Raw genomic sequence first — 22681 nt, forward strand, 5'->3', positions numbered from 1 at the left:
CAGGTGAGGTAGAGGGGGATATCTGTGGGCAGCCTGGGTTACAGCAGGGCCCTGAAGGACAGGAAGCGGGACCTGGACATGGCTCCAAGTTGCAGGGGGGGCATGAGAGAGGATTTGCCAAGCAGGCCCGAAGTATCGCCAGTAACACCTGTACCTGAAGAGTTAGGTGAGGGGGTACGGAAGTCTCAGAGAATTAGGAAACCACCGGATAGGTTGGCCTATGTAGCGCCTGGGGAACAGGGTGTGATCTCTACTGTTTTGGGGAGCTATGTCACTGCCTTTTGCACCTGCATTGGGCTTTGCGTTTTGCAGGAAGAGTTGGTGAATTACCTCAACGTCATGAGGACATGACTAAATTTGGTGGAGAGAATGTAATGGCTTCTCTGTGATGTTAAATGCTGAGGTAATGGTTTCTCTGTAGCAGAAATGTTTGGGTTATGGCTGGAGATAATTATGCATGTTAGCCAATCAGGATTTTGTCGCCCTGTTTGATGATTCTGGAAGCGGTTCGTTTCGTGGGCTTTTGCCAGAGGGTGAGAGAAGGATGAAGAGAGAAGACACGAATGGAAAGATTCGGTAGGCCACCAGACGGAGTGGAACACGAGCGGGAGTCCAAAGGTCGGCGACGCTCGATGGAGATCGAATGGTGGAGGGAAGACTACTGAGAGATCTTCAACGATTGTGCACAGACCGTTTAATAAGATTGGCGCCCTTTTTCTTTTATATTTTATTTCTCTACTAACCACATAGTCAAAGTAAGAGTTATAAAGTTTAATAATTTAATCACAGATTGTGTACTGTTTGTTATTTTAGGGTACTGATTTGTAACAGGGGACACATCGCGCAGCATCCACCCAAACAAGATTTCTTAAATTTGGCCGGGCAAGGGGGTTATCACCCCCGAGATCAAGCTGCTAGGCGAAGCGAATGTTACAAATGACTTGGAGGAATGATCAACTACTGTGAGAATGGTGGTATTACCATCTGATGAAGACCAGTGACAAAATCCAGGGCAATGTGGGACCAGAGTCTCTTAGGAATAGACAGGGGTTGTAACAGACCAGCAAGTGACTGGTTAGAGTTCTTGCCTTGAGCACAGACTGAGCAGGCTGAGGCAAAGTTGTGGATGTCATCTCCCATGGAGGGCCACCAGAACCACCAACTGATGAAGGCCTGAGTATGCTTGGCTGTAGGGTGACAGGATAACAGGAAGAATGACCTCACTGTGGACAGAGCTGGGTGCATAAACACAGTTAGTGGGACATTGACTAGGGACTACCTTGCCTCTGTTAAGCAGCTTGTACCATGGATTCAATGTCCCATTGCGCTGCACCCACGAGACAGTGGGCAGGGAGGATGACATCGGGTACCTCAGGAGTCTTAGAGGAAGGAAATCTTTGGGAGAGGGCATGAGGTTTTCCATTCTTGGAACCAGGTGGAAGGACAGAGTAAAACTGAATCTTGAGAGATGTCAGATATATCCACCTTCACAATGAATTGCCGGTCGGTGTCAGGTTGAATCAGGATGGGGGCAGAGGTGAAATATTCCGTTAGGTCAGAGAATGCTTTTTCAGCAGCAGGGGACCAGGAGAATCTGACAGCTGATGAGGTAAGAGCAGTGGTGCAACAAGTGTATTGTAATTTCTGATGAAGCAGCGATAGAAGTTAGTGAAGCCCAAGAAGCATTGCAACTCCCGACGAGTCGAGGGTCGAGGCCAATTGACAACCACCTTGACTCTCTATTGGTTCATCTGAATGGAACCGCCTGAAATTACATTCCCCAGGAAGGAGACTGTAGTGTGATGAAACTCACATTTTTCTGCCTTCACAAAGAGCTGGTTCTCCAGAAAGTGCTGGAGAACTCTGTGGACATGACCTGTGTGTTCAGTAAGGGAATTAGAGAAAATCAAAATGTCATCAAGATACACAAAAACAAATTGGTTCAACATGTCCCGGAGAATGTCATTTACCAGGGCTTAGAAGACAGCGGGGGCATTGGTGAGACCAAATGGCATGACCAGATACTCATAATGGCCTTAGGTGGTATTGAAGGCTGTCTTCCACTCGTCCCCTTCGCGGATGTGGACAAGATGATAGGTATTAATGAGATCAAGCTTGGTGAAAACTGAGGCTCCTTGTAGTAGTTCAAATGCCAAAGTCATGAGCGGAAGAGGGTAACGGTTCTTATCAGTGATTTCATTCAGTCCCCGGTAATCAATGCAAGGACGCAAGGAGCCGTCCTTTTCAAAAAAGAAAAAACTGGCATCAGCAGGGGAGGAAGACGGCTGGATGATGCCTGCAGCCAGAGACTTTTGAATAATATTCATGACATCTGTTTCAGGACTAAACAATGGAGACTACAATGGGATGAGGGACGATTTGGCTCATGTAGATTGGGAACACAGGCTTTATGGTGGGACGGTTGAGGAACAGTGGAAGATTTTCAAAGAATAAAGAACAATACAGCACAGTACAGGCCCTTCGGCACACAATGTTGTGCTGACCCTTAAACCCTGCCTCCCATATAACCCTCCACCTTAAATTCCCCCATATACCTGTCTAGTAGTCGCTTAAATTTCACTAGTGTATCTGCCTCCACCACTGACTCAGGTAGTGCATTCCATGCACGGACCACTCTCTGAGTAAATAACCTTCCTCTAATATCTCCCTTGAACTTCCCACCCCTTACCTTAAAGCCATGTCCTCTTGTGTTAAGCAGTGATGCCCTGAGTACGAGGTGCTGGCTGTCCACTCCATCAATTCCTCTTAACATCTTGTATACCTCTATTATGTCTCCTCTCATCCTCCTTCTATCCAGAGAGTAAAGCCCTAGCTCCCTTCACCTGATCATAATGCATACTCTCTAAACCAGGCAGCATCCTGGTAAATCTCCTCTGTACCCTTTTCAATGCTTCCACTTCCTTCCTATAGTGAAGTGACCAGAACTGGACACAGTACTCCAAGTGTGGCCTAACCAGAGTTTTATAGAGCTGCATCATTACCCCATGACTCTTAAACCCTATCCCTCGACTTATGAAAGCTAACACTCCATAAGCTTTCTTAACTAACCTATCCACCTGTGAGGCAACTTTCAGGGATCTGTGGACATGTAGCCCCAGATCCCTCTGCTCCTCCACACTCCCCTTGGAGTTTGTCCTTCCAAAGCATACCACCTCACACTTCTCCGGGTTGAACTCCATCTGCCATTTTCCAGCCCACTTCTGCATCTTATCAATGTCTCCCTGCAATCTTCGACAATCCTCAACACTATCCACAACACCACCAACCTTTGTGTCGCCTGCAAACTTGCCAACCCAGCCTTCTACCCCCACATCCAGGTCATTAATAAATAATTAATGACCTGGATGTGGGGGTATTTCAATGAGATTTTTAATGGTGCTCAGGTATATTCCATTTAAAAGCAAGGACAATGAGGGCGGGGAGAACCAGCTTTTGATAACTAATGAAATAAAAGAAGGCATCAAACTAAAAGCTCATGCAGACAAAGTAATGGGAAATTAGAAGATAGGGAAAATTTTAAAAAGCAACAAAGAACCACTAAGCGATAAAATAAAGAAAGGGAAGATAGATTATGAAAATAAACTAGCACAAAATATAAAAATGGGTAGTAAAAGTTTTCATAATTGTATAAAGCAGAAAAGGGTGGCTAAAGTGAATGTAGGTCCCTTGGAGGACAAGAAGGGGGAAATGATATTGGGTAATGAGGAAATGGCCAAGGCTTTGAATGAACTATTTTGTATCGGTTTTCACAGTGGAGGACACATCTAATATGCCAAAGAGAAATGTTATGGGTGCAATGGACCTTTATACAATAGCAAGCACTTGAGAGGTAGTGCTGAAAAAATTGTGGGCCTGAAGTTAGATCAGTCCCCTGGTCCTAATGAAATGCATCCCAGGGTACTCAAAGAAATGGCAGAAGTTATAGCACAGGCATTGGCAATAATTTACCAAAATTCTTTGGACTCTGTGCAAGCAGATTGGAAGATCGCAAATGTCATGCCACTGTTCAGAGAAGGATGTAGGCAAAGGCAAGTAATTATAGGTCAGTTAGTTTAACATCTGAAGTTGGGAAAATACTTGAAGCTATTATTAAAGAAGAAATAGTGAGGCATCTGGAAAAAAATGGATCCATCAGGCAGATGCAGCATGGATTCAGCAAAGGCAAGTCCTGTTTGACAAACTTACTGGAGTTCTTTGAAGAACAGATGGATGTTATTTACTTGGATTTCCAGAAGGCATTCGATAAGATGCGGCATAAAAGACTTATCCATAAGATAAGGATGCATGGAGTTGGGGTGATGTATTAGTATGGACAGAGGGTTGGTTAACTAATAGAAAAAGCAGAAAGTTGAGATACATGGGTGTTACTCTGGGTGGCAATCAGTGGTGAGCAGTGCTGCAGGGGTCAGTGTGGCGCCCTCAACTATTCACGATATACATTAACGATCTGGAAGAGGGGGCTGATGACACTAAATTGAGTGGAAAAGCAAATAGTGCAGAAGATATAGAGAGTTTGCAGTGAGAGATACAGATGGGTTAAGTAAGTGGGCAAAGGTCTGGCAGATGGAGTACAATGTTGGTATATGCAACGTCATCCACTTTGGAAGGAAAACTGGAAGATCAGGTTATTATTTAAATGGTAAAAAGTTACAGCATGCTGCTGTGCAGAGGGGCTTGGGAGTGCTTGTGCATGAATCACAAAAGGTTGGTTTGCAGGTGGAGCAGGCTATCAAGAAGGCAAATGGGATGTTGGGCTTCATTGCTAGAGGGATTGAATTTCAGAGCAGGGAGGTTCTACTGCAACTGCACAGGGTACTGGTGAGGCCACACCTGGAGTACTGTGTGCAGTTCTGGTCTCCTTACTTAAAGCAAATACTGGCTTTGGAGGTGGTGAGAGGAGGTTCACCAGGTTGATTCCAGAAATGAGGGGGGTTTCGACTATGAGGAGAGATTGGGACTGGGACTGTACTCATTGAATTCAGAAGGATGAGAGGAGATCTTCAGAAACATATAAAATTATGAAACAGATAGATAAGATAGAAGCAGGAAAGTTGTTTCCACTGGTAGGTGAGAATAGAACTAGGGGATATAGCCTTAAGATTCACGGGAGTAGATTTGGGATGGAGATGAGGAGAAACTGCTTTTCCCAGAGAGTGGTGAATCTGTGGAATTCTCTGCCCAGTAAAGCAGTGGAGGCTACCTCAGTAAATATATTTAAGATAAGGTTGGATAAATTTTTGCACAGTAGGGGAATTAAAGGTTATGGGGAAAAGGCAGGTAGGTGGAGATGAGTCCATGGCCAGATCAGCCATGATCTTATTGAATGGTGGAGCAGGCTTGCCAGGCCAGATGGCCAACTCCTGCTCCTACTTCTTATGTTCTTAAGAATGGCCAACCAACACAAGAACTTATGGAAGTCATACAACTGCTATCAGAAGTTTCTGTCCTGAAATATAAAGGTCACTCCAAAATGACCACAATAGAAAGCCATGGAAGTGCATTCACAGATGAAACTGAAAAAAAGGTAGCATGAAAAGGAATAAGAAAATGGAAGAAATAGAAGGAAACTTGATCAATGTAAGTACGGAAACCAAGTTGAACTCTGCATCATGGACAAACATGAAAGATATTTGAGAAATACAAAATCAATGCTCAGATCAGGAGAGGGAAGGGGAATAGACAGAATGAGCAGAGCACCCCTGTGGCCGTTCCCATCAATAATAAGTATACCGTTTTGGATACTGTTGGTGGGAACAACCTACCAGGGACAAGTTGCAGCAGTTGCATCTCTGGCACCGAGACTGGACCCTCAGCTCAGAAGGGAAGGAGGGAAAAGAGGAGAGCAGTAGTGATAGGGGATTCGATAGTTAGGGGGACAGATAAGAGGTTCTGTGGAAGAGATCGAGAATCCCAGATGGTCTGTTGCCTCCCTGGTGCCAGGGTCCGCGATATCTTGGATCGAGTTCTCAGTATTCTCAAGAGAGAGGGTGAGCAGCCAGATGTCATGGTTCATGTAGGGACCAATGATGTGGATAGGAAGAAGGAGGAGGTCCTTCAAAGAGAATTTAGGAAGTTAAATTGGTGCAAAGTTGAAGGACAGGACCTCCAGGATTGCAATCTCAGGATTGCTACCTGTGCCACGTGCTAGTGAGGCCAGAAATAGGAAGATAATGCAGCTAAATACGTGGCTAAGGAGTTGGTGCAGGAGGGAGGGCTTCATGTCTCTGGACAATTGGGCCTTGTTCCAGGGAAGGTGAGACCTGTTCCGATGGGATGGGTTGCACCTGAACTGGAGGGGGACTAATATTCTTGAGGGAAGGTTTGCTAGTGCTGCTCCGGGGGGGGTTAAACTAGATTTTCAGGGTGGGAGGAACCAGAGTGTCAGAGCAGATAGTGAGGTGGAAGAGGATAAAGGTCATGCGAGAGCTGCAAGTATAGTGCATGGAGCAAAGCCAGATCTAGCATATAAAGAGAATTTGAGGAAAGAGAAACAGAATAAAGGATGTAAAGGTAGTATGGTAGAAGGGCTAAAATGCGTGTACTTCAATGCAAGAAGCATCAGAAACAAAGGTGATGAACTGAGAGCTTGGATACATACTTGGAGTTATGATGTAGTGGCCATTACGGAGACTTGGCTGGCACCAGGGCAGGAATGGATTCTCAATATTCCTGGATTTCAGTGTTTTAAAAGGGATAGAGAGGGGGGAAAAGGGGAGGAGGGGTGGCATTACTGGTCAGGGATACTATTATAGTTACAGAAAGGGTGCGTAATGTAACAGGATCCTCTTTTGAGTCAGTATGAGTGGAAGTCAGGAACAGGAAGGGAGCAGTTACTCTATTGGGAGTATTCTATAGGCCCCCTGGTAGCAGTAAGGATACTGAGGAGCAGATTGGGAGGCAGATTTTGGAAAGGTGCAAAAATAACAGGGTTGTTATCATGGGTGACTTTAACTTCCCTAATATTGATTGGCACCTGATTAGTTCCAATGGTTTAGACGGGGTAGAGTTTGTCAAGTGCGTCCAGGACGGATTCCTGTCACAGTATGTTGACAGGCCAACTAGGGGGAATGCCATACTAGATCTAGTATTAGGTAATAAACTGGGTCAGGTCACAGATGTGTCAGTGGGTGAGTATCTGGGGGACAGTGACCACCGCTCCCTTGCCTTTAGCATTATCATGGAAAAGGATAGAATCAGAGAGGACAGGAAAACTTTTAATTGGGGAAGGGCAAATTATGAGGCTATAAGGCTAGAACTTGCGGGTGTGAATTGGGATGATGTCTTTGCAGGGAAATGTACTATGGACATGTGGTCGATGTTTAGGGATCTCTTGCAGGATGTTAGGGATAAATTTGTCCTGGTGAGGAAGATAAAGAATGGTAGGGTGAAGGAACCATGGGTGACAAATGAGGTGGAGAATCTAGTCAGATGGAAGAAGGCAGCATACGTAAGGTTTAGGAAGCAAGGATCAGATGGGTCTATTGAGGAATATAGGGTATCAAGAAAGGAGCTTAAGAAGGGGCTGAGGAGAGCAAGAAGGGGGCATGAGAAGGCCTTGGCGAGTAGGGTAAAGGAAAACCCAAAGCCATTCTTCAATCATGTGAAGAACAAAAGGTTGACAGGAGTGAAGATAGGACTGATTAGAGATAAGGGTGGGAAGATGTGCCTGGAGGCTGTGGAAGTGAGCGAGGTCCTCAATGAATATTTCTCTTCAGTATTCACCAGTGAGAGGGAACTTGATGATGGTGAGGACAATTTGAGTGAGTTTGATGTTCTGGAGCATGTTGATATTAAGGGAGAGGAGGTGTTGGAGTTGTTAAAATACATTAGGATGGATAAGACCCCAAGGCCTGACGGAATATTCCCCAGGCTGCTCCACGAGGTGAAGGAAGAGATTGTTGAGCCTCTGGCTAGGATCTTTATGTCCTTGTTGTCCACGGGAATGGTACCGGAGGATTGGAGGGAGGTGAATGTTGTCCTCTTGTTCAAAAAAGGCAGTAAGGATTGTCCAGGTAATTATAGACCAGTGAGCCTTACATCTGTGATGAGAAAGCTGTTGGAAAAGATTCTTAGAGATAGAATCTATGGGTATTTAGAGAATCATGGTCTGATCAGGGACAGTCAGCATGGCGTTGTGAAGGGCAGATCGTGTCTAACAAGCCTGATAGAGTTCTTTGAGGAGGTGACCAGGCACACAGATGAGGGTAGTGCAGTGGATGTGATTTACATGGATTTTAGTAAGACAGAGAACCACACGGTAGGCTCATTCAGAAAGTCAGAAGGCATGGGATCCAGGGAAGTTTGGCCAGGTGGATTCAGAATTGGCTTGCCTGTAGAAAGCAGAGGGTCATGGTGGAGGGAGTACATTTGGATTGGAGGGTTGTGACTAGTGGTGTCCCACAAGGATTGGTTCTCGGATCTCTACTTTTTGTGATTTTTATTAACGACCTGGATGAGGGGGTAGAAGGGTGGGTTGGCAAATTTGCAGACGACACAAAGGTTGGTGGTGTTGTGGATAGTGTAGAGGATTGTTGAAGATTGCAGACAGACATTGATGGGATGAGGAAATGGGCTGAGAAGTGGCAGATGGAGTTCAATCCGGAGAAGTGTGAGGTGGTACACTTTGGAAGGACAAACTCCAAGGCAGAGTACAAAGTAAATGACAGGATACTTGGGAGTGTGGCCGAGCAGAGGGATTTAGGGGTACATGTCCACAGATCCCTGAAAGTTGTCTCACAGGTAGATAGAGTAGTTAAGTAAGCTTATGGAGTGTCAGCTTTCATAAGTCGACGGATAGAGTTTAGAGTGATGGGGTAATGATGCAGCTCTATAAAACTCTGGTTAGGCCACACTTGGGAGTACTGTGTCCAGTTCTGGTTGCCTCACTATAGGAAGGATGTGTAAGCACCGGAAAGGGTACAGAGGAGATTTACCAGGATGCTGCCTGGTTTAGAGAGTATGGATTATGATCAGAGATTAAGGGAGCTAGGGCTTTATTCTCCGGAGAGAAGGAGGATGAGAGGAGACATGATAGAGGTGTACAATATATTAAGAGGAATAGACAGAGTGGACAGCCAGCGCCTCTTCCCCAGGGCACCACTGCTCAATACAAGAGGACATGGCTTTAAGGTAAGGGGAGGGAAGTTCAAGGGGGATATTAGAGGAAGGTTTTTCACTCAGAGTGGTTGGTGCGTGGAATACACTGCCTGAATCAGTGGTGGAGGCAGATACACTAGTGAAATTTAAGAGACTACTAGAGAGGTATATGGAGGAATTTAAGGTGGAGGGTTACATGGGAGGCAGGCTTTAAGGGTCGGCACAAAATTGTGGGCCGAATGGCCTGTACTCTGCTGTATTATTCTTTGTTCTTTAGATCAAGAGAAGTGGTCCTGAATGGGAAATATCAGAGATGTTGATATACACATAATGGCAGATAGTTTAATTGATTATTGTTTGAGATTAATCCAAGCTGTTCAGTCTGCTTCCCACCAGGTTTTGACTGCTTCGAGTGGTCCATTGGAAGGACAACACACCCTGATTCTTGGTGAGTGGGTCCTGGTACGAAACCACATAATGGACCCCCTTTTAATTACCAATTCAGCAATGAAGGTAGAAGGTAAAAGTTAGTGGATACACACCAGCCACTGCAAGTGATCTAAAGTGACACCAGATTAAGACAAGTGCTGTGAGAAGACTTCAAGCACAAATATAATTTTGGACATTATGGCTTTTATTTTGATGTTTGTTGTGCTGTATGTTTACCCATTTCTCCTACTCATTTAGAATCAAAGGGGGTTAGAATTGGTTGTTTTCTTAAAATGTACTTTTAATAAGGTAGGAGTTGAATTGATGTTTTTTTTAGTAATGCAATTGTAGTTTCACTTACATATTTTTAACATATATTTTTCACAATATATGGTGTTTGTTTCCATTTACTGATGGCAAAGCAGTATAGCAATCACATTATGAGTTATCACCATTTCATTTTTCATTGTCCAAGTATTGGCACATGACACACATGCTGTAACTGTGTATCCTTCAATTGGCCCTTGGTTTATCTGAGGAGTTTGCCTTCTCTCAGTATAAAAATGTCGGACCCTATGCAAATCAGCATCTTGACTTTGTCTTTGCCTTGGGTTTCTTCTCTTTAGTTTCATGTGTTCTGTACCTGTGTCTTTGTTTAAACAATTGTGATGAAACAAATTTTCACTCTTTCATGGACTCCTAAAAGAACCCATGGATCAGAAAATCACCAGATCCCACACACTCGACCCAAAATGTTGATTTACACCTTTTACGTCTATAGATTTTGCTTGAACTGCTATGTTCTTTCAGCATTCTATTTTTCATTCTAGATTCCAGCATCTGCAACCTCTCTAATCCTTAGAGCCATTACCTCAATGCCTACTGTTTTTGGTGTTAGTCTTCATTTACAACAAGGCAGTCAGCAGCTCATCAAAAATGCAGTTCATGTTGTCTTGCTGTGAATTAACTAATGGTGTAGGCTGGCAGCTGGGTACTTGCAGATGTGTACATGCAGCAGGTACTCCATACAATTTGACTCTTAAACTGCATTTGAAGCTTGGCTTGCTATTCAAGGAAAGAGCTCATGGAAATGGAGGTAATCTAACAGCATGGGCAGTTCATTGAATAACTCAAAGAAAGCAGGTCATTTTCAGGTTTATAAACAGTAACTAGCCACTTGGTACAGGAATAGATTTCCATTTATGATTGACAGGAGCAGAGTGTATTGTGAATAGGTATGCTAATGAAATAGGGACAAGGGTAAGTCTTTAAAAGAACACAGAGATTAAACCTGAAGGGAAAACTAATAACAGGTGGAGTGTGATGTGATATGAAGTTCTGATTTTCTGAGACAATAGAAAAGCAGAATATTGTTTAAAAATTAAGACCATACAGAATGTTGTACAGTGCTATCATTCTTCAAACTAAGTTAGCATGTGGTTGCTACAAATAATGATGAAGGTTAATGGAAAGATGCCCTTAATTACGAAAGTGGGGAAGTCATTGAGACCACATCTGGAGTACTGAATGTAGATTCAGGCTTAGTTTAAAGAGGAATATGCTTATATTTAAAGCAGTTTAAATAAGGCTAATTCCTTGGATTACAGGGAAAACCTCAAAGGATTTGGGCCTATGCTCAGTTTAGAATAAAAGGTAACATAATAGATACACATTTCTGAGGGGCCTTGACATGTTAGATGTAGAGAGAAACATGGTTTCATTGGAACTGCTCTTGGCTTGTTATATTGATTGAAGTAATTGTAGGTGGTGTGAATGGAGAAGCAGCAGGTTGATAATGTATACACAACAAATAGGCTCGATTCATAATCTAGATCAGCAATTTGGCTGAAGGGAACAAACGTCACACGTTCAACCTTGCTGGCATTGCTAAACTAGTTGGGATAGTGAGTACAGAAGCTGTGAACAGCTTTGCCAGCGATGGAGAAAAAAATGAATGACTGGACAGAACTTGGCAGATGGAATATGTGAAAATGTGAAGATTTATCTGTTTTAGTGTTCTGTAATGTAGAATATTCATTGAATTGTGTACTCCTGATGTTCAAAGTCACCTGTATAATGGTTGTACATACATCAATAAAGGCCAACATGCAGGTGTAACAGGTGGTGAGACTCTAATTTTAAGCATTGTGTACAGTTTTAAGGATGTACTCACCATGGTTTGATTCCAGGTTGCATGTGTTGTTTGAACAAGGACTGAGGAGATCGTGCTTCTAGAGTTTAGAAATTGAGATCGCCCTCTGACTGAGGAATGTAGGGCCAAAGATCACATTCTCACTATAAGGATTAGGGCATCTAGGACTGAGCTGAGAAGAACCTGTTTTGCTTGGAGGATAAAGACTGTTTAGATTCTCAGAGCCTCCACAGCTCTCTAGGGTAGTCACCAGGTCTGGTCAAAAAATAAAGGTAAATGTAGTTAGACATCTGGATATGGGTACAGGCTGGGTTGGAGCAGCCAGATGGTCTCCACATGCTCCTGTTTATATAATGTGAACAGGATTTCTATCCCGTTCCATTGAGATGTACATAATATTCCTTAAAATAAACTTATCTGGAGCTGTGTGGACATAGTAACAGTTTTAATGATATTGGTGTATTGTGTTGATTGACCACTATTGGCGGAGAGTATTTGGTAATTTTTTACAGAAGACTCAAGTCAAACAAAGGAATCAAAGTTACCCATATTCTGTATTTAATTTCAGATACAATTGTGCAGATAAAAGCAGTTTTTAAAATTTGAAGCATATTTTGATTTGTATTAAATGCCTGTACCAAAAGCATCCAGCAATTTAATGGAAATTAAATTAGTTTTCTGCATTTTTTTCAATAATCAATTGGGAAAACATTTCTATTGCAGTATAGCACAAAACAAACAGCTTCTAAATGTAAAAGGCCAGTTCCATTTGAATATTATATTTGTTTCATAAACTAAGATTCCAAAACACAATTCTCTGATTACCGTGGTTGTGATCTACTTGTGCCACATTTATAGACTTAAAGAAAGGATTTGCTGATTTTTGAATATTTGGACATTCTTAAAAAAGGTAATAATCATTAGTAAATCACTGATACAATGTGGCTGCTGTAAATATAAGATGTGTAACTAATTTAAGATGTCTTTCAGGAATATTGATGCTAAATATGATCTGGATTGAAATAGTTTTGATTCCCACATTGCTGTGTAGCAATTCACCTTAAAATAATAGACAGGATAGCAATACACTAACAAAATCAGACCCCTATTCCCTTCATTCTATGCCCATTCATGATATCCAATTAATGTAATTATTTTAGTTCTCATGTTATTCCTTTAAAGTTCAGAGATGTCCACTGTAGTATCTGGTGATTGATTGAAGACTGCCTTCTTGTAACGTAGCAGCATCTTAGGTCAGTATCAGACACAGCCACTGTGGAAAGAGAAATTAAAATAATTTGTTTGGACTGTACCAAATCAGTGAACAGGATTAATTAGAAAGGGTGAATAAAAATAAGGCAGGGGGAAGAGGAGTGGCCATTGTGTGAGTGGCCCAGTGTTAGAGAGGCTTTGACTGATCAGGCTTTGGTGAAATCAGGGTTGGGCGAAGAAAGTATTAAGTAAGTTTCTTCTTCCTCTTCTCCTTTATTCTTCATTTCTCATCGGTTAGGGCACAGTGCAGTGAGAATGACTCCAGGGGCTGTGTTTTGTTCTGTGTGTGAGATGTGAGAATTCTGGGAGACCTGCAGCCTCCTAGATAACCATATCTGCACCAGGTGAACAGAGTTGCAGCTCCTCAGAAACATGTTAAGGAACTAGAGCTCTAGCTTAGCAACTTTTGACTCATACAGGAGATGGAGGAACTGATAGAAGCCACGGAGGGGTAGTCACCCCTAGGTTGCAGGGACCAGATAACCAGGTGACTGATAGGGGAAGAAAGAGAAATGGGCAGTCAGTACAGCGTACCCTGTGGCCATTCCCCTCAATAATAAGTATACAATTTTGGATACTATTGAGGAGGACAACTGACTGGGGGGAGCCACACTGACTGGGTCTTTAGCATTAAGTCTGGTGCTGAGGCTCTGAAGAGAGGTGAAGAGGACTGCAGTGGTGATAGGAGATTCCAAAATAAGGGAAATAGAGACAAGATTCTGTGGATGCCATAGAGACACCCAGACGGTATGTTGGCTCCCAGCTACCAGAGTCAGGGATGTTTCCGATCAGGTCTGTGGCATTCTAAAGGGGGAGGGTGAGCAGCCAGAAGTCTTGGTACATATTGGCACCAATGACATGGGTAGGAAAGGTGAGGAGATCCTGAAGAGAGATTTTAGGATGATAGGTAGAAAGCTAAAAGCATGGTGGTAATGCCTGGATTGATCCTTGTGTCACGTGCCAGTGAGGGCAAGATTGGGAGCTTCTGGCAGATAAATGCGTGGCTGAGGAACTGGAGCAGGGGGTATGGCCCAGCTTTACAGATCATTGGGACCTCTTCTGGGGAATGTATGACCTGTACAAAAGGGAGAGGTTACACCTGAATACAAGGGGGACTAATATCCTTGTGGGCATGTTTGCTAGAACTGTTTGGAAGGGTATTAACTAATTTGGAACCAAAATGGAACCAAAATGATGTGGCTGAGAATGGGGTTGTTGGTTTACAAACAGAGGCAGTGTGCGGTGAGACTGCTAGCAAGGTCTGGCTGATGATAGGGCAAAATTGCAGTCAACAGGATGAATTGCAATGTAAAAAGGGTCAAAACTGAAAAGGGTGATGAATACAGGTCTGAAGGTGTTATATTTGAAAGCACACAGTATACAGAATAAGACTGATGAACTTGTAGCAGTTACAGATTGGCGCATGACGTTGTGGGCATCACTGAATTGAGGCGGAAAGAAGATTATAGCTGGTAGCTTCATATCCAAGGATATACATTGTATCTAAAGAACACATAGTAGGCAGAGTGGGTGGGGTGGATCTGGTGGTAAAAAAATGAAATCAATTCATTAGAAAGAGGTGACAGAATTAAAAGGTGTAGAATCATTATGGATAGAGTTCAGAAACTGCAAGGGTAAAACGACTCTGATGGGAGTTATACAGTACACAGGCCTCCGAACAGTGGCAAAGATGTGGGCTGCAAATTACAATGGGAGATAAGAAATGTATGCTAAATAGGCAATATTACAATAGTTATAGGGGATTTCAATATGCAGCTAGATTGGGAAAATCAGGTTGTTGCTGGGTTCCAAGAGGGGGATTTTGTAGAATGCCTAGAAGATAACTTTTAGAATGACTCATGGTTGAGCACACTAGGGGATCAGCTGTTCTAGATTGGGTATTATACAATAATCAGGAATTGATTAGAGAGTTTATGGTAAAAGAACCCACATGGAACTGTGATCATAATATGATAGAATTAACCTTTCAATCTGAGAAGGAGTAGCTAAAATCAGATGTATTGGTATTACAGTAGACTAAAGGGAGTTACAGAGGCATGACAGCGGAGCTGGCCTAAATTGATTGGAAGGGGACACTAGCAGGCACGATGGCAGACCACCAATGGCTGGAGTTTTAGTGAGCAATTTGGAAGCGTCAGGATAGATACATCCCAACAAAGAAGTGGTAGTCTAAAATCAGGGTGATACAACTGTGGCTGACAAGGGAAGTCATTGCCAACATAAAAGCCAAAGAGAGGGCATATAATAGAGAAAAAACAGTGGGATGTTAGAGGACTGGGAAGCTTTTAAAAACCAACAAAAGGAAACTAAAAAGTCACAAAGAAGGAAAAGATGGAATACAAAGGTAAGCTAGACAATAATATTAAAGAGGATACCAGAAGTTTCTTCAGATATTTAAAGAGTAAAAGAGAGGTGAGAGTAGATATTGGACCTCTGGAAAATGATACTGGAGAGGTAGTAATTGGGGACAAGGAAATGATGGACAAACTGAGCAAGTATTTCGCATCAACCTTCATGGTAGAAGCAATAACAGTAAGCCTGCAGTTTGAGAGTGTTGGGGGCAGAAGCAAGTGTAGTTGCTATTTCTCGGGAGATGGTGCTTAAGAAATTAAAAGGTCTAATGGTAGATAAATCTCCTGGACCAGATGTTCTACACTCCAGGGTTCTGAAAGAGATAGCTGAAGAGATTGCAGAGGCATCTGAAATGATCTTTCAAAAATCAATAGATTCTGTAATGTTCCAGAGGACAGAAAAATTGCATATGTTACTCCACTCTTCAAGAAGGGAGAGAGGCAGAAGGAAGGAAATTATAGGCCAGTTTGTTTGACCTCAGTGGTTGGGAAGGAGACAAAGGAAAATTGGTGGATGTTGTGTACTTGGAGGCTGCTTAACAAGTTAAAAGCCCATGGTATTACAGGAAAGATACTATCATGGATAGAGCATTGGCTGATTGGCAGGAGGCAAAGAATGGGAATAAAGGGAGTCTTTTTGGGTTGGCTGCCAGTGACTTGTGGTGTTTCACAGGGGCCTGTGTTGGGACTCCTTCCTTTTCTATTATATGTCAATAATCTGGATGATGGAATTGATAGCTTTGTGGCCAAGTTTGTGGACAATATGTAGATAGGTGGGTTTGGGGAGGAGTCAGGTAATGTTGAGTAGGCAGAGAGGCTACAGATGGACGTAGACAGATTGGGAGAGCAGGCAAAGAAGTGGCTGATGGAATACAGTGTTAGGAAGTGTATGGTCATGCACTTCAGTAGCAGAGATAAAAGCGGAGACTATTTTCTTAATGGAAAGAAAAAAAGTCAAAAATCTGAGGTGCAAAGGAATCATGAAGTTTGCAGGTTGACTCTGTGATGAGGAAGGCAAATGTGATGTTAGCATTTACTTGGAGAGGACTAGAATATAAAAGCAAAACTGTAATGTTGAGGCTTTATAAGGCACTGTTGTGACCTCACGGAGTGAATGGTGGCATCTGTCGGTCTCGAGAGACCATGGATCTGCGCCTGGAGTTTCCAGGGCGCAGGCCTGGGCAGGGTTGTATGGGAGACTGGCAGTTGCCCAAGCTGCAGGCCTTCCCCTCTCCACGCCACCGATGTCGTCCAATGGAAGGGCACTAGGACCCATGCAGCTTGGCACCGGTGACTTCGCAGAGCAATGTGTTGTTAAGTGTCTTGCTCAAGGACACAAACACACTGCCTCAGCTGAGGCTCAAACCAGTGACCTTCAGGTTACTAGTCTGATGCCTTGCCCACTAGGCCACGCGCCTCACGGAGTATTATGAACAGTTTTGGATCTAGTATCTTAGGAAGGATGTGCTGACATTAGAGAGGATTCAAAGGAGGATCACAAAAATGATTTCAGGATAAAAGACTTATCAGAGGAGCATTTGATGTCTCTGGGCCTGTACTCACTGGAATTCAGAAGAAAGGGGAGATCTCATTGAAACCTATCAATTGTCGATCGATAGAGGATGCTTCCCATAGTGAGGGAGTTCATCCCTCAGATTAGAGGGATGTTCATTTAGAATGGAGATGAGGAGGAATTTCTTAAGCCAGAAAGTGCTGAATCTGTGGAATTTGTTGCCAGAGGTGGCTATGGAGGCCAAGTCTTTGGATATATTTTAGGCAGAGGTTAATAGGTTCTTGAATAGTCAGGAGATAAAGTACTATGGAGAGAAGGCAAGAGAATGGGGCCGAGAGGGAAGTGGTCAGAATTGATAAAACAGTTGACCAGACTTGATAGGCCTAATGGCCTAATTCTGCTCCTATGTCTTATGGCTTTATAATTTATTAACCTCTGTGGAAAATAAGTGCCAAAATTTAAAGAGATGAAGGCAATTTATTTGGGAGCAACAGCACAAGGAAAATAGTAAATAAAAGAGAAACATGAAGTTCAGGTGGTCATATCCCTTCAGCCAGGTAAAAACAAGTTTTCTACCAGATATGGCTGAGAGATTTTGCTGAATGACATTGAAAAAATCATGTTGGCATTGTTCCATTTATTGTAGTAGAATTGGCATTTTGCCTCAGATCAGAGGCTAACTGTTGCCCTTTGTAGATAAGTGTGTATAATGAGTGTCAGCTGAATATTTTTTTCAGATAACAGATATCGCAGATCTTTTGTGTTTTCGCCTTCCAGGATTAACAGGAAATTTGTAATTGAACACACAGATGCAAGTATTGGTGGGGTAACACTCATTTATATTAATTAGTTTCAATCTTTTGGGAATGCTGAACATTTTACTTCAGTTCTTGACCTCCTTATCTGTGGGGTATTATCCATTTATCAACTTTGACTGCTAATCCTGGAGTGTATATTAAAATATAACATCTCTGTTTGGTAGAGACTCTACATTAAGTGAAAATCCATTGTTTACCTTGAGGGATGAACATTTCTTGTTTAGCCTGTAAAATCTCACTGGATGTCTTTCTTTAAACTGATTCATACCTTATTAATTATTCTCTAGCTTTACCCTTGTTGCTGCAGGAAGCCCTCGTGGTTGTGGATGCAAGTTCAGAGAAATGGCCCTCCAGGATGAACGGGAATTTGGGACGATTGCACCTCCTTTACTGCCTAACAAAGTCTCCATAACTCCTATCCCTCGTTTGATAGATGATAGTGAAATGTTCATAATGAAAGGTTTTTCAAATACACACTCCCATAGTTTGCAGATTTCACAGGGAAGTTCAGGGATCAAGAACTTGAATCTCAGTTAACAATCACAAAAGTAGTTGATCTTGTTTCATTAACTTTAATTCTGTTTCAATATCCTCCGGAAAATAGGGAAAGCATTGAATAGTGCTAGAAATGGATAAATGCAATACTCAGAGTATTTAAAATATGCTGTTACAGAATTTCTAACGTATAGTGTTGGTGGCTACTTCATCTCCACACACTGCTCCAGAAATTCTATATGGAATATTCAAAACATGCTGCATTCGGATAGTACAGGATATTCATGGAGAGTTGGCACTGTCGTAATATGTAGTATTGGATACTAACCTGATTTATATCAAGCCCTGTTTCTCTTTTATCATCCGGGTCTAATTGTTTAAACATTTCTGAAAAAAAAACAGGAATGTAACAGTTTAAGTATTGCCTTTTATCTCATTTTTTGTTTCATAGAATGTGGATCTTAAATATTTGCCGTCCACAACAGTGTAAATGAATATACCAACTAAAGAGGATAAGATCACTATTAGGAAATTACTTTGGAATGAAAACTTTTACCTAAAGCTGTATTCAGATTGAACATGATTAATTTTAGTTTAGGAGATTCGATGTAGTTTACTTGTAACCACTTGAATAATGAAGGAATGCAGCTATTGCTCGAAGGGCAGAGCTTGGGATGATGGTGCTAAACAGCAACTCCTTTGCTTGCATCTTCAGAAACAGCTCTATTTCTATCTTTGATGTCCCTTTTTTCCCCTTTCAAGGTTCTTTTGAAGTCCCTGACCTGGAGTTACACTGTCTTTGGTTCTTAGCGGGAATGGGACCCGCTCTCAGGGCCTCACGATCAGCTGCTTTTCGATATCCCAGGGACGTGGCCTTCAGGGTGCTGGACTTTCGTGGCTCTGGAGATTTTTCTTCAGCGGTTTGTTTGAGGGATGACTGCGCAAGCACGTGGACCAGCGCGAAGCGTTTAAAAGGAGACAGAGTGTGCGCGAGAGGAGTGGGCAATGGAGTAGAGGCAGACAGATTAGGAGGGCTTTGGCTCAATGGGGCTTCGGTGATAATGGTGATGCACCATCAATAACTCTCAGAGACTGGAAGTGAAAGATAGGCTTTTATTAACAGCAAAAGGGAGCACGACATCTCGAAGACTGAGGGAGGAGCAGTGCCCCAATCGCCTTTATGCAGGGGCCTGTGGGAGGAGCCGCAGGAGCAGCCAGCAGAGGGGCGTGTCCAGACAGGTATACATAGTTTACCACAAATGGGTCAAGGCGAGGTGGGTTACTGTGAAGAATAGAAACAGGAAGTATGTCTGTGAGACTGGTGTTCTGTGCTGCGTGACAGATGTGGGAAGTCCAGAAATTTCCCAGCCTCCCGGTCGGCCACATCTGCACCAACGGCAGCTCCTTAGGGACCATGTTAGGGAACTGGAGATGCAGCTCAATGACCTTCGTCTGGTCAGAGAAAGTAAGGAGGTGATAGAGAGGAGCTATAGGCAAGTAATCACACCGAGGCCTCGGGAGACAGATAAGTGGGTAACAGTCAGGAAAGGGAAGGGCAAGAGTCAGATACTAGGGAGTATCCCTGTGGCTGCCCTCCTGAACAATAACTTTCCAATTTTGGAAAGGACCTTTGTACCATTCGCTGGCGGATAGTAAGATAAGAGGCGTTTCTATATTTCTTAGCCCCAAAATCCCTTTCGTACACTTTAATACTACTACTGATTCGACTGGAAGATATTTAATTGTTACTGGTTTATCTTGTGAGCAAAAGGTAGCTCTGGTGTGTGTATACGCACCCAATGTAGATAATTCTGATTTTTTTAAGAAACTTTTTTCTGAGCTACCGAATTTGAATGAATATAAGTTGATCAGGGGTGGTGACTTCAATTGTTGTTTAAATCCGGCGATTGACAGGTCACCAACCAATCCATTGCTTCCTAATAAAGTGGCGGCCTGTATTAATTCTTTTTTATTAGAGTATGGCCTGGTCGATATCTAGAGAGATAAATACCCCAATGATAAAGATTTCTATTTTTTCTCACATGTTCATCATAAGTATTCTCGAATTGATTACTTTTTTTAGATACAAGTTTGTTATATTCCGTTGTTGACTGTGCGTATGACATTGCGCTCTCAGATCACGCGCCTTTAAAGTTAACCCTGAAGCTTTCGGATAGCCTCTTGAAAATGTCACAGTGGAGACTGAATCCCGTACTGTTACATGATCCAGCTTTTGTTAGTTTTATTAAGGAGCTAATTTTGATATTTTTTAAATTTAATACAACTGAAGGAATGTCAAACCTGGTTATATGGGACACATTGAAATATTTTCTTAGGGGACAGATAATCTCATATTCAGCAGCTTTGAGAAAGAAAACTAAAGCAGAATTGTCAGTGCTTATTAATAAAATTAAAGAGATAGATAAAGCGTATTCAGTTAAACCTACTGAGGACCTATACAAAGAAAGGGTTGAACTTCAATCACAGTATGATTTGCTTCTGACCTTTCCCATTGAACAGTAAATTTTTAAATCCAAAAGTTTATTTTATATACATGGGGAAAAATCTGCTAAGCTTTTGGCGGGTCAGTTAAAGGCTGAGATGGTCAGAAGACAGATTTAAAAAATTCGTAGACCAGATAGAATTGAAACTTTAGATCCTTTTGAAATTAATAAGATATTTATGGACTTCTAATCTTTATAAATCTGAATTCTCTGATAATACAATTACTATGAATAGATTTTTGCAAAAGTTAAATATACCTCAAATTTCGACTCAAGATGTTGATATATTAGATGCACCCATTAAACAAGAGGAGATAGCCAAGGCTATATCCTCTATGCAGTTAGGGAAAGCTCCAGGACCTGATGGTTATACAGTAAAATTTTACAAGACTTTTCATGAAATGCTTATACCACAACTTCATCAAACATTTACCGATTCTATATCCTCTGGGAACCTCCCAAAAACTTTTTATGAGGCATTAATTTCATTGATTCTTAAAAAAGGAAAAGACCCACTGGAATGTGTATCCTATAGACCTATTTCTTTATTGAATGTAGATTTTAAAATTTTCTCCAAGATTCCAGCTAATAGACTTGAGAATATTTTGCCTAATGTTATCTCAAATGATCAAGCAGGATTTATTAAAAATAGGTACTCACATTTTAATATTCGAAGATTGTTAAATATCATTGATTCCCCTTGCAGAGAAAGCCTTTGATAGGGTCAAGTGGCCTTATTTATTTCAGGTTTCAGATTTTGAAGAGGTTTAATTTTGGCCTGGGATGCTTCTTTATTAGGAGCTCCCCTTCCTTTTTCGTTCTTCAGAATAGGTAGACAAGCTCTCAACCCTATCATTAAACATACTTTAAAAATCTGGTTTAAGTTTCGTAGATTTTTTGAATTAAATAATTTTTTACTCTCTAGTAATATTTATTCTTATTTTTTTAAACCATCAACTCTGGATAAGGCTTTTTTAATATGGAAAACTAAGGGAATAAATTTTTTTTTAGATTTGTTCTTACAGGATTGTTTAATGTCTTTTTTGCAGTTAATGGATAAATATAATATCTCTAACACATTTTTTTAGATACTTACAGGTTAGGAATTTTTTACGTGATTTTTTTACCGAATTATCCCTTGGCCTATTCTTCAAATTTGGCTTATGCTATCTTTCAGCTTAAACCATTTCAAAAACGATTAATGACTATCATTTATAAACAGTTAATGAATGCTCGCATGTCACCTAATGATAAGGTTCAACGCACTTGGGAAATAGAACTTCAGCATTCACTTTCAGATGATCAATGGAGTAAAATTTATTATCTAGTTAATAATTCATCTATCTGTGCACGCCATTCCTTAATTCAGTTTAAGATAGTACATAGGGCCCATATGTCTAAAGATAAATTGGCGCATATATTTCCTAATATAAGCCCTATTTGTGACAGATGTAACATAGAGGTGGCTACTCTAACTCATATGTTTTGGTCCTGTGTAAGCTTAAATAATTTTTGGAGAGATGTATTTAGAACACTACCTAAAGTTATAGATGTGGATGTTCAACCCAATTCACTTACGGCAATTTTTGGGATTATTCCAGAGGAAGTAGGTAGAGTATCTGCTTCCGCTCAACATGTGATAGCCTTTTTAACTTTACTGGCTAGGAGAGCTATCTTGTTATACTGGAAAGAATCTAATCTGCCTACTGTTTTCTATTGGCTCTCCTCCATTATGTCATGTTTAAGCTTGGAGAAAATTAGAAGCCGGACGTTTGATACATCTTTTAATTCTGAGCAAGTCTGGAGATCCTTTATTCAATATTTTCATATGATTTAATTTATTTTTTATTTATTTATTTTTCTTTATTCTCTTTGGGGAAAATCCTTATCCGTGAAGGTTCAGAGGTGACTGGAAGGATGTTTTTTCCCTTCTCTTTTTTGTAAATTTTATCCTCAAATAGACTGCCCAATCTTTCTTTTCTTTTTTTTAATGCGGATGGTAGTTTGCC

The 22681-nt window shown here is 41.6% G+C and overlaps 1 protein-coding gene across 1 annotated transcript in view; it reads right to left on the minus strand.

Annotated features, from left to right (window-relative positions):
• Window positions 1-2036: 2036 nt before the first annotated feature.
• LOC140730120 (calpain-2 catalytic subunit-like) overlaps window positions 2037-22681 on the minus strand; it is a 117964-nt gene continuing 97319 nt past the window's right edge. Inside the window, exons 13-14 of the mRNA XM_073050256.1 lie at window positions 18497-18555; window positions 2037-2357 (exon numbers count right to left, since the gene is read on the minus strand). Coding sequence (XP_072906357.1) covers window positions 2037-2357; window positions 18497-18555 — 380 coding nt within the window. The remainder of the gene's footprint in view (window positions 2358-18496; window positions 18556-22681) is intronic.

Source organism: Hemitrygon akajei, chromosome 7, assembly GCF_048418815.1.
Source record: "Hemitrygon akajei chromosome 7, sHemAka1.3, whole genome shotgun sequence".
Classification (NCBI taxonomy): domain Eukaryota; kingdom Metazoa; phylum Chordata; class Chondrichthyes; order Myliobatiformes; family Dasyatidae; genus Hemitrygon; species Hemitrygon akajei.